This window comes from Silurus meridionalis, chromosome 17, assembly GCF_014805685.1.
Source record: "Silurus meridionalis isolate SWU-2019-XX chromosome 17, ASM1480568v1, whole genome shotgun sequence".
NCBI lineage: Eukaryota > Metazoa > Chordata > Actinopteri > Siluriformes > Siluridae > Silurus > Silurus meridionalis.
The window spans coordinates 27,226,583-27,239,981 of record NC_060900.1 but is presented as its reverse complement, the minus strand read 5'-3'; the positions used below and the strand labels follow the sequence as shown (position 1 = coordinate 27,239,981).

The 13,399-nt window shown below is 40.3% G+C and overlaps 2 protein-coding genes across 3 annotated transcripts in view; both read right to left on the bottom strand.

Moving 5' to 3' along the window:
- Positions 1-2,647: 2,647 nt before the first annotated feature.
- Positions 2,648-5,948, bottom strand: pim2 (Pim-2 proto-oncogene, serine/threonine kinase). Its single transcript, XM_046870234.1, has 7 exons — positions 5,713-5,948; positions 5,369-5,475; positions 5,093-5,143; positions 4,420-4,625; positions 4,158-4,327; positions 3,868-4,044; positions 2,648-3,774 (listed from the first exon to the last, which is right to left on the bottom strand). Exons 1-7 carry the CDS (start codon positions 5,774-5,776, stop codon positions 3,623-3,625), a joined length of 927 nt encoding a protein of 308 aa, XP_046726190.1. The 5' UTR covers positions 5,777-5,948; the 3' UTR covers positions 2,648-3,622.
- Positions 5,949-7,316: 1,368 nt separating this feature from the next.
- otud5a (OTU deubiquitinase 5a) overlaps positions 7,317-13,399 on the bottom strand; it is a 37,873-nt gene continuing 31,790 nt past the window's right edge. For both annotated transcript variants that reach the window (XM_046871797.1, XM_046871796.1), the window contains exons 6-9: positions 10,376-10,561; positions 9,578-9,785; positions 8,994-9,110; positions 7,317-7,919 (exon numbers count right to left, since the gene is read on the bottom strand). In XM_046871797.1, coding sequence (XP_046727753.1) covers positions 7,798-7,919; positions 8,994-9,110; positions 9,578-9,785; positions 10,376-10,561 — 633 coding nt within the window. In that variant the 3' untranslated portion in view covers positions 7,317-7,797. The remainder of the gene's footprint in view (positions 7,920-8,993; positions 9,111-9,577; positions 9,786-10,375; positions 10,562-13,399) is intronic.

Genomic DNA, 13,399 nt, shown 5'->3' with positions numbered 1-13,399 from the left:
AGGTGAAAATGCTGAGGAATGTGAGGCAGGGGTGAGGAAGGTAAGAAGGATGAGGAAGGTGAGGCAGTGGTGAAGAAGGTGAAAATGGTGAGGAAGGTAAGAAGGATGAGGAAGGTGAGGCAGGGGTGAGGAAGGTGAAAATGGTGAGGAAGGTGAGGCAGGAGTGAGGAAGGTAAGAAGGATGAGGAAGGTGAGGCAGTGGTGAGGAAGGTGAAAATGGTGAGGAAGGTAAGAAGGATGAGGAAGGTAAGAAGGATGAGGAAGGTGAGGCAGGGGTAAAGAAGGTGAAAATGGTGAGGAAGGTGAGGCAGGAGTGAGGAAGGTAAGAAGGATGAGGAAGGTGAGGCAGGGGTGAGGAAGGTGAAAATGGTGAGGAAGGTGAGGCAGGGGTGAGGAAGGTAAGAAGGATGAGGAAGGTGAGGCAGGGGTGAGGAAGGTGAAAATGGTGAGGAAGGTGAGGCAGGGGTGAGGAAGGTAAGAAGGATGAGGAAGGTACCCTATGACATCAGATTCCTTTGGTTTCTGGCCAAAACAAGCAGAAGACAGAGGACGAACATCTCCTCTGAATCTTTGTGGAAAGAACATTTTATGTCAGGTATGTTTTTTTTATGTTTATGTTTATGATTTAATACAGATTTTCCCCTTTGTTTTTTTTATTTTTATTTTTTATTTATTTTATTATATTTTTATTATTACTGCATGTCTTGGTTCTGGTTCCGTGTCTCTAAATCACTAAATTATTTGACTCTTGTCCAGGGAAACTTGTTCTCCAGACACTCACAAGATGTTTTATCTCCTGGGTTATGAACACTAGGTGGAAGCACTGCTTCCCATTCTGATGGTTTCATTCATGTTTTGCACACAAGCCATCATTCATGATTGGAGTCTAAACCAAAAAGACTGGACTTAAAGACAAAATGATTGGACTCTAAATTGAATTGACTGTACTTAAGATCATAAAGACTGGACTCATGAAAATGATTAAGGGGAAGATCATGAAGATGATCGAACAAAATGATTGAACTCTAAATTGAAATGATTGGACTTTAGATCAAAACGAGTGGACGCAGGGAAATGATTGGACTCTAAACAGAGAAAATTGGACTGAATTGATTTGACTCTTTAACTGGTAAGACTGAAGGATACATGGAAATGATTAGACTGTAAATTAAGCATCAGACTGAATGCGCCCTCTACAGGAAAAGGTTATTATTGTGAGTCAGTTCCAGCTGCTTTCAGCATCTGCAGTAAATGACCCAAATTTACATCCACCTTTATTTTGCAGATGTTGCCCTGATGTGCAAACAAAACAACATACACTATATCATAAAGGGAACTCAAGTCCCAAAGAACCGTCCTTTCCGTTCAGAAAATCCTGAACAGAACACTTTCAAACACAACTCACTCCAGAAGTAAACGAGTCTCTAAATCTGCGCTAATCCAGGCGTAGTTTGAACAACACCAGACACGGAGCTGACCGGAGGAGAACGGTCATTTCAGCAGGTCCTACATGCTGCTTCTTCTGAGTAATGAAGTCTAAGACCGCTGCAGGTGTGCACAGAACCATGGTGGTGTTCCCAATGGTTACTCGCAGCTTAGCTGGGTAAAGCGTTGCATAGCGAGATCCGATCTCCTGCAAGCGCTGTTTTAACCTTACTGTTCTCAAACCGCAGATTTCCATCCATAAACCACTTTCTACCTACATCAAGAATCCTCTGTTTGTCTCTGAAGTTATGCATGCACACCACCAACGCTCTGGGTCTCTCCCCAACACCTGGTCTGGAAGATAGAGTCCTTCAATCTTGATGTCACCTTTAGTCTGTAAATGAAAACTCCGGGATCTATTTTTTGGAGGAATGACACCGTGTTAGAACCTTCTGCTTCCTCCAGTAGGCCGAGAATGCGAACATTTTTGCACCGTCCTATGTTCTCCAAAATCATCAAATCAAGTCGAGTTTATTTCTATAACACTTTTTACAACGGGCATTGTCTCAAAGCAGCTTTACAGAATTTAACAGTAAAGGTGAACGATGTGTGTTTATTCCTGATGAGCAGCCGTGGAGACTGTGAAGGAAAAAGTCCTTTAGATGTTATGAGGAAGAAACCTTGAGAGGAACCAGACTCAAAAGGGGAACCTCATCCTCATTTGGGTGACATCAAGAGTGTGATTTATAGTCTTTAAACAACACAAACACTGGAGAGTGAGAACTAACATGATCTTCTACGTGATCAGTGAGTAATGCAGCTGGACTTTCAAGAGCCAAAACATGGGCTTGCAAACTCTCTGCTAACTCCTCCGCCGAGACGATTCTTGCAGTTCTCCAATTGCTGAGAATGAATCCGCCATCCTGCACCCCCGTGAACTTGTTTATAACATGGTCTGTTACAATGTTAATAATGGTGTAATAGAATAGACCAGAGGTGCAACCTGAAGGAGATTGGAGACTATAAGGTGGACTTTGGATGTGCATTTCTTCTTGTTCTTCCGGTTTCTCCCAGCAGGGGGCGCCAAAGCGGATGTGCATTTAATTTCCCTTTCCATAAAACTACAAAACACGTGAGCATGAAGTGACCTCCTACATGGATTTTTTTCCTGAAAGAGGAATTTTTTTTGGGTATAATCAAATATGACACACAGACAGAGAGGAAATATATATATATTTTTAATTTAACTTTAAATAAAAGGTCATGTGACTTTTGGCACAACATTTCAAAAATGTCAATACACAAGTATTTACAGACAAAAATCTGTGCAAAACCTGAACAAACCAGCAAGGATTTTAACGTTCAATAAAACACACCATTTCACTTTACATCCAGGAAAATATATATAAATTATCAAAACAAACAAAAAAGTCAAAAATTAATACATTCAGTTATTTGCCTTGGAAAAAGGTCCCAATTTACTTTATTCAAAAATAATAAAAAATAAATAAAAAAATAGTGCTATTCGATCTCTTTGGCTTTACCAAGAATGACTTTTTTTTTTCTTTCAAAGTAAACAAACACACAATCAGGAACACGTGAAACAGGTCACATGACCATTTCAGCACCATTTGTCTGGCTGCTTACATTCTTTAGACGTTGTTGTGACTATGAAGCACCGGATGACACTCAGATATCGAAAGTAAAAAAAAGGCACGCTGGTGAAAAAAAAACAAAAAAAAACAAACAAACAAAACAAGAATTCCCAGAAGGAATTGTTGGAAACGGTGGTGTTTTTTTTTTTTTTCCTCAAACCCAAACAGGATTTTGCAGGAAAGTTTCCTGGTTTAAAAACAGTCACGTCCTCAGCATGACTTCGACACGAAGGCCGTCCTCCCCATAAAACGAGGGAATAATAATCAGAATAATAATATTATACACATGGGGCCTGTAGAACCAGGCATTTTCTGAGTCATTAATATCCAGAAGTCCTTCAAAAGAAAAGAAAAGTCCTGGAACGTTGAATCCGGGGAACATAAATACGCACGATGCGTCTGAGTTAATAAATAGGAAAATAAATAAGCCGATTGAAGCACCGCCAGTGTGTAGACAGGACGACGCGATGCCGGAGAACTTTTCCAACGTAATCCAGTGTATAATCAGACAGACGTCTCGAATCGGATCAGTGTTTGAGAGATTACAGGCTCAGCGTGATGTTGCTGTCGTCCTGGAGGTCCGCGAGGTCTTCCAGACTGCTCTCCATCATCCAGGGATGGACCATGATCTGCTCTAAGCTGGGACGCTCTTCAGGGCGGTATGAGAGGCACCAGCGAATCAGAGACTGGCATTCTGGAAAGGAAAAAAAAAAAACGTTTCATTTCAAGATTTTCCGTGCAGATTTCGTGACTCTAAGAGAAAAATACAGGACACGCAGGAACTCACCATTAGAGATGCGTTTGGTGAAACTGGGCGTGGCCCGGACGATGTCTTGGTCTCTTTCAAAAGGAATGTCTCCACACACCATGTCGAAAAGAAGGACCCCCAGAGACCAGACAGTGAGTGGAAGCGCTTCGTAGCGCTGATGCAGGATCCACTCGGGTGGGCTGTAAACTCTGGTTCCTGACAAAAAGAAAAACAACGTGACGTTAGAAAAACACCGGGACGGTACGACGGTGGTTTAAAGAGCTTGATTCCTGATTTCTGTCTGCGTGCAAGTTCTCCGCCTGTCTCACCTTCGAAATCCGTGTAAGCCGTGTCCTTCAGCAGAGCTCCCGATCCAAAGTCGATGATCTTGACATCTCCGGTACGGGTGTCCACGAGGATGTTCTCGTCTTTGATGTCTCGATGGACGACCCCCTTGGAGTGGCAGAACTGAACCGCTTGAATCACCTGCTTCAAGAACCTGCGTGAAGAACCAACGTGTCTTCAGTGTCACAAAAAGTGAACAAAAAGCATTTCCCCACCCATTGATTTTTATTTCTCTTTTGGCTGTACCTTCGTGCGATCGATTCCTCCATGGCGCCGCGATCGGTGATTAAGTCGAACAGGTCCTGGCACGGCTGGGGTTTCTCGAACACGATAAAGAACCCCTGACCGGGCACCTCGAACCAGTCGAGCATGCGGATGATCCCGGGGTGGGCCGAACCCCCGAGCCGCAGCAGCAGCGCCACTTCCATCGGGATTGGGTTCGATTCACCGGGCTGTAACACACAAACATAGAAGACATGAGGATAACATCGAAATGAAGCCATCAGTAACAAATAGTCAATAATAATAATAATAATAATAATAACAACAACAACTCCATTTTTGGAAGTTTGTCGACGTGAGTTGTGACAAAAATCACCGGTCATGTAAGAAAAACAAAAACAGAAATAACACGAGGTGCCTGTGTGATCTAACACTTCCTGTCGAACATCATTCCGTTTTATTTTTGTAGCAATGCGGGGAAAATAACTTTCACTTCCTCCATGGAGTGTTTTCAAAGAAAAATCCCACTACACGTCACTACAGCATATCACGATGCGACCACCAGAGGGCGCACAGACACCGACGCGTTCAAACAGAGTCAAGTGCGTAGAGTTGTTTATATTATTATTATTATTATTATTATTATTATTATTATTATTATTATATTTATTATCTCAAATAAAGTGTTTAAACTCACCAGTGATGCCCACTGCTGCACTCGGTCATGGCACACCTGTTTAATAGCCACCTGAAATGTAAAACACATCAATTTAGTATTTAAATGAAAACTCAAAACACAATTTACATACTTTCAATTCGAGTCGCATGAACTTATATGTGAAGATTGTGTTGCTCTTTATTATATAACCGAAATATCATTTGAAGTGTTATATATATATATATATATATATATATATATATATATATATATATATATATTTAGAAAAGTCTTAAAAATAAAATCATAAATAACCTGTAATCCGTCGGAGATCCGCTGTCCGGAGAAAACCGAGCCGAATCCACCGCTTCCCAGGAGGGGTCCTAATTTATACTGCTTCTCAAAGCACTCTTTACCTGGAACTAAAGTGGGGAAAAATATATTTAATAATATTAAATAAATATAATTATTATTATATAATAATTATTTATAACAATGTTAAAACTTCAGCTAACTGACGACCAATAAAACGCGTTTTTCATCAGCTAGTTTTAATTTCAAACATTAATTACACAAAACACTTCATAAAAATAATAATAATGATATAAAGTTTCATTAATAGTAATAAAAAAAACGTTAAATAAAGCTCTTATTCTTACCAGGTTTTCCCCTCAGCTCTTCTTTCGAGTCTCGGCGCGAATCAACTCCGCGTTTGTCCAACATTTTTACGAGGAAAATCACCAACAAAAATATCCACAAAAGTGCGCGAAGTCAGAAGAATCCACGACTAAAGCCCTCAGCACTAAATCTCCATACTTTTCTAAGAGAAAAAGCTCCGAAGCTACTCTTCGTCTTCCACTCACTACACCGTATGAGTACCTCAGGCGCTGGAAGTTTGTGTTTATGTTTGTAGCCATGCCTACTCGAAACGATGCGACCAATGACGTTCGAGTTTCCGTCACAAGCACCAATCAGAAGCCGGGATTACTTTTCAACAGTATGAATATTAATTAGGCGTTTTTTTTTCTTTTCTTTTTCTCAGAATCCACCAACGTCCCAGAGAGGGGGGGGCGGGGGGGCGTGGCCTTGGTTTACGCGCCGACGTCGAGTACTAATTTCTTTCGCACTACCAAGTACGCATGAGTAGTAGGCTCCGTCAGGGCGCGGGAGAACCGTGCGCACTATTCATACGCACTTCGCAGTTCGGTAGTGTGCATGGCCGTGTTTGTATTTGGATGTCGTTGTGGCGCGCGCGCGCCAAAAAAAAAAAAAAATCCAAAAGCACACCTTTTTTATTTTATTTATATATATATAAAAATAGAAATAAAATGTGTTTAAAAAAAATAATTAAAAAATGTTTTTAAAGTGAAAAATTAAAATTAAAATAATGAGTGTGGAAAAAGTGCTACTCGTGTGCAGAATTATTCAGTGCTCAGTAAATCGCATATGATGGCATATTTACATGTTGAAAAACTTCCCTGGAAAAGGTAAGCCCTCTCAAGAAGCCATCAGAAGTCCTAAAGGTTCCTGAAAAGCCCTGAGAAAGCCATCTCATGAAACCTCATGTTGTTCTCATGAGAACAACTCAAAAAGTCATAAAAAACAATGAGGAAACCACACAAGAAACCCTGAAAAGCCTTAAAAAGCCCAGTGAAAAATATCTCAAGAAGACCCCAAGAAAGCCATCTAAAGAGACCCTGAACAGCCCTGAGAAGCCTTGAAAAAAAAGCATCTCAAGGACCTCCAGAGAAAACCATGAAGCCTTTAAAAAGCCATGTAAAAATCATCTTAAGAAGCTTGAATAAAACCTTCTCAAGTTGCGATGGGAAGCCCTGAAAAGACCTGAGAAAAACTTCTCAAGAAGCCATGAGAAGCCTTTTTGCAATAGTGCATGCTCATAACAACCAACTTGACATCTGACCTCCAAAAAAACACTCTTCAAACACTCCTGCTTTCATATACATCTTTAAAACACATATACACACAATCACGACATATAAAGCAGCATCTGTGATGAGTCTGTTTGCTCTTGAGATCTCTGGAGTTTGTATATATAAACCTGCTGATCCTGTGCCAAGTGACCTACTGCACATGCACCTGTTATTTTACCTGCTGGTACTTAATTCCACACATTAATTTACAGATCAAAAATACATGCATGCAGCATGCAAAAGATCCCTCCCTATGCACAAGAGTAAAAAGAAAAAAAAAAAAGAGAGAGAGAGTGAGAAAGAGATAAATGACACCACAAAGATAAGACCAATTTCTTCAGAAACTTCTCCTTTTTTATTCCAAGAAAAAAAGAGCTTTTTTTTTTCCATTCCAAACAAGAAAATAAAATACAACAAGCTTATATTAATCAGGTATTAAGATGATAAAGTGTGACATTTTTTATAGATTTTTTTTTTTCCTTGCTTTTTTTTCTTTTTTTCTGAGATCAGTTATGTTGGTTTTTAAACATGCACCTAATAAAGAAGTCCAATCTTGGCATTAGTGGCAAAAGAAAGCAAAGTAATGGTGGTGGGGTGGGGTGGGGTGGGGTGGTCGAGGTCTTACAGTGACGGTCATTATTACTGATAGATGATAGTGATCAGGATATGAAGGAAAGAGTAAGAAGGGTAATGGGATTTTCTATGAGGATGAAGGACAGGATGATGTTTGATTGATCCCCGGTTGTTGGTTTTTTTTTTTAACGCCTTCTCCCCGTACTGGCGAGAGAGCTTCGCTGCGCCTCCGTGCCTTTATCAACTGCTGTCTGGAGATGGTTCTCTATGCATGGCGTTCTTCTTCATACTGTCGAGGTACTCTTGTTGTGATACAGCCAAAACCGAGGCCAAAATCTCGTCGTCCTCCCAATCTGTCAGACCTTTCACAGAATAAAAGAAAAAATTGACCATAAATGAACTGACTGCAATAGCGAAAAAAAAAATGAAAAGACTCGATGACTGTGGTTTCACAGTCACCCCACACACCAACCATTATTTCCGTTATTAGCTAGCTTCTGTGTAGTTTCCTGCTAACATCCAGAGTCGAACGAAGTTAGAAAACAGGTTCATACGAGGTAAAATTTGTTATCATTAATCATCTTCCTTGTTGCACCATTTCGCTTTTTCCGCCCACACACGCCCACCTGCCTGTACCTATATAAAAAATAAAAAACCCACGACGAAACTTCAAAACAATTACTCTACTCTCTGAGGGAAGTTCATTCGAGTTCCCAGGCTGATTAAAGTGTGAAAATAATCCCTGCTGCAGTTTCGCTCGTTCTTGAAAAATAAAAAAAAATCTCTTCAGAAAATCCCAATATTATACAACATAAGACAGGCGTGTTATTGTGTCATAAAACGTACAATCCAATCAGGCTCCTGTATGCAAATGAGGCCCTTGGATAAAATGGGGAAAGGGGGGGGGGGATTCGATGTCTTCTGCATTTTCATTCCAGTTGCTTCTGTCACATCAAGCAACTTAATTATGCATTAATTAGAGCTTTGAATCTTGAATATCGAGACGAGACCATGAAGCATGAACCTCCATCAAGCGATAAACCAAACCAAAACAAACCAAACGTAATTAACTCTATTATCAAGATGGAAACCTGCACACTGTTCCAACAATGATGGAACAGTAATGAAAGGACATTTGGTGTCACCCAGATGATTCTAGTTCCTCTTAAGGTTTCTTCCTCTTATCATCTCAGGAAGAGACCTTCCATGCCGCTGTCGCCACTAACACGCTCATTAGAGATGAACTGATAAGCGATAAGACTTATAGAACAAATACATTTATATTTTAGAACCTATTTATCTCTGTAACGCTGCTCTGGGACAATGTCCATTGTTAAAAGCGCTATACAAACAGACAACACTAAATTGAATTGTAGCATATAAAAACCCCTCCATCGTAATTTATTATTATTATATATAGATTATTATTATTTTACCAAAAGCCGTTGGTGACATGTCCTGCATGATTGCGCGGTAGCCCAAAGCGGGGTACAGAGACACCAGGGATGATGAGGTGGGTCTGTCTGCTCCAACACAGGCTTGGTTACTGGGACCTGCACAATCCATACAATACACATCACATCACACACACACACACGCACACACACCTGTTGCAATTCCTGGGAACATTTTACATCCCCTGACCTCAAAGGGCCTGGTTTGTTACCTACGCAGGTAAAACACTGGAAAACACTTGGGATACACTCCAGAACTGGGAAACCCTACTTATAAGCATTTACATCTGTTTTGCACAACAAATAACCAGTTCTTCACTCAGTGTACCTTTGGGCCAAACTTTACACGGTTTACATAATGCGTCAAGAGACACGTCAGTGTGTTTCAGACAGAAAAACATTCACGTGAAACTGCCTGTACGGTACACTGAGTGAAGAACACACGGAGCAGTGTGCAAATGGATCCGCACGGGCTGCAGTAGAACTGTGTGTGTGTGTGTGTGTGTGTGTGTGTGTGTGTGTGTGTGTGTGTGTGTGGGGAGGTGGTGTAATGGAGCGTGGCATACCAGGAGCGCACGGCGAGGGGGGTTTGGAAAGCGCGAGAGCCGCTCCGGCCGGGGAGGGAGGCTTGGGTGCCGGGTCCGAGTGGGCCGGGTCCGGGTTCTCAGGGGAAGAGGCAGAGCTCCGGTGTCGTGGGGACCTAGCGCTCCATTCCTCCAATCCGCTGGAGGCTGCGGCAGTGGCGGAGCTGCACGTGGCGCTGGCCTTACGTGGCTGAGACAGGAGACAGGAGACAAGAGACAGGCGCTTTACAAAAAAAACCTTGCTGTTGATTTAAATAGCGAAAAAACGAAAATCAGACTTGACACTTCCAGCCACCCAATAAACGTATCTATCGCTTTGAATGCGCAAAAAAAAAAAAAAAAAAGGTTATCCATTTCCACTTCAAAATTTTCATTAATTTTTTCAACACATTTTCGGACTTTTGATTTTACAACCAGTTATATAAAGACACAGCGTTTCTTTGAAACCAGACAGCTCACCGGCAGCTAAAGTGAGAAAACACAGACTTGAAAACCACCTGTGATGTCTGCACGAAGCATGCGATGAACTCTGTACACTTCTCTGAAAACAGTGGTCTTATGTGAAACGGCAGTCAGTGTTACGAAAAGCCGAAAACACTCGACTGCTCGTGTTACAATGTGTTAAAAAAGAAACTGAAATGTTTTTAAAGTGTTATAAGAGAGCAGAATGTGGCTGGAAGGACGGCCAGAGGCTCGTTGCGTGACCTGTCCTGATTCCACATTCCAAAAAGATTTTGCTTGACTGGAATGTGTTTATTTTGAGGATGGCCAGAGGCTCACCTGCCGTGCCTGTTTCTCCTGATCCCGGAGCCACTGCAGGTACGACTCACGGGCCACCTGCTCCTCGATTGCTTCATTTGTCGCCTCCCAATCAGTGGCTCTCTTTTTATCCTCCAACATCTGCTGCTCGATCCACGACTCCTCTGATGTCTTGATGGCGTTCTTCATCAGAGACTGGTCTGCGTACTGTCCAGAAGGAGACAAAGCAATAACCATTAAAGTGAGAATGTACCGGTAGTGGTTTTTTTATCCGTTTTAATGTAGTGGAACGTATAAAACCAGCTCGTGGTATCAGTTACGTGATAACAGCAATAAACTGCCCTTCACTTTCCCTTTAACTCTACAATGTTACAAAGCACTGACACTGAGACTCCTTCTAAAATGACTACGCAAACATCTCACAGAAAACATCAGTCTCTCAATCATCTCATGCTTTCCTTTATTGTTTATTGGATCAAATGCAATACAATGTGAATGAACCGTTATTACAGGTTAATACTCTACCCCACTGTATTACACTCTACTATAGAATACAATACCCCACTACATTAGAGCATACCACCACTTATCATTACCCTGCCACTGTTCTATTCCCAACTACACTATAATACACTATACCCTACTACACATTCCCACAGTGTGGCTATACTATACTGCGACTACGCACATTACACTGTATAACATATTATACAGAAAGTATACTGTCAGCAGCATTTTGTGTATCTGTCCTGCACTGTGTTGTATTGTCTGTTTGCACTGTATCTCTATGTTGTTTTATGTAGCACCAGGGTTCTGGAGAAAAGTTCTCTCATTTCATTGTGTATATATAGTGCATCAGTTATAAAAATCTTTTTGACTATACTCTACCCTACCCTACTATACTACATTATACCCTAACTATACTATACTATACCCTACTATACTACATTATAACCTACTATACTATACCCTACTATACTACATTATACCCTACCCTACTATACCCTACTATACTACATTATAACCTACCCTACTGTACTACATTGTACCCTATTATACTCTACCATACTATACTACATTATACCCTACCCTACTACACTATACTCTACCCTACTATACTACAATGTACCCTATTATACTACATTATACCCTACTACACTATACTCTACCCTACTATACTACATTGTACCCTATTATACTCCACCATACTATACTACATTAAACCCTACCCTACTATACTACATTATTCCCTACCCTACCCTACTATACTCTACCCTACTATACTACATTGTACCCTACCCTACTGTACCCTACCCTACTATACTCTACCCCACTATACTACATTGTACCCTACTATACTATACCCTACTATACTACATTGTACCCTACCCTACTATACTCTACCCCACTATACTACATTATACCCTACTAAACCCTACCCTACTATACTACATTGTACCCTACTATACTACATTGTACCCTACCCTACTATACTCTACCCTACTATACTACATTATAGCCTATTATACTACATTATACCCTACTATACTATACCCTACTATACTACATTGTACCCTACCCTACTATACTATACTCTACCCCACTATACTACATTATACCCTACTAAACCCTACCCTACTATACTACATTGTACCCTACTATACTACATTATACCCTAACTATACTATACTATACCCTAATATACTACATTATACCCTACCCTACTATACTACATTATAACCTACTATACTATACCCTACTATACTACATTATACCCTACCCTACTATACTATACCCTACTATACTACATTATAACCTACCCTACTGTACTACATTGTACCCTATTATACTCTACCATACTATACTACATTATACCCTACCCTACTACACTATACTCTACCCTACTATACTACAATGTACCCTATTATACTACATTATACCCTACTACATTATACTCTACCCTACTATACTACATTGTACCCTATTATACTCCACCATACTATACTACATTAAACCCTACCCTACTATACTACATTATTCCCTACCCTACCCTACTATACTCTACCCTACTATACTACATTGTGCCCTACCCTACTATACCCTACTATACTATACTCTACCCCACTATACTACATTGTACCCTACTATACTATACCCTACTATACTACATTGTACCCTACCCTACTATACTATACTCTACCCCACTATACTACATTATACCCTACTAAACCCTACCCTACTATACTACATTGTACCCTACTATACTACATTGTACCCTACTATACTATACCCTACTATACTATACCCTAATATACTACATTATACCCTACCCTACTATACTATACCCTACTATACTACATTATAGCCTATTATACTACATTATACCCTACTACATTATACTCTACCCTACCCTACTATACTATACCCTACTATACTACATTATAACCTACCCTACTGTACTACATTGTACCCTATTATACTCTACCATACTATACTACATTATACCCTACCCTACTACACTATACTCTACCCTACTATACTACAATGTACCCTATTATACTACATTATACCCTACTACATTATACTCTACCCTACTATACTACATTGTACCCTATTATACTCCACCATACTATACTACATTAAACCCTACCCTACTATACTACATTATTCTACCCCACCCTACTATACTCTACCCTACTATACTACATTGTACCCTACCCTACTGTACCCTACCCTACTATACTCTACCCCACTATACTACATTGTACCCTACTATACTATACCCTACTATACTACATTGTACCCTACCCTACTATACTATACTCTACCCCACTATACTACATTATACCCTACTAAACCCTACCCTACTATACTACATTGTACCCTACTATACTACATTGTACCCTACCCTACTATACTACATTATAGCCTATTATACTACATTATACCCTACCCTACCCTACTATACTACATTATAGCCTATTATACTACATTATACCCTACCCTACTATACTACATTATAGCCTATTATACTACATTATACCC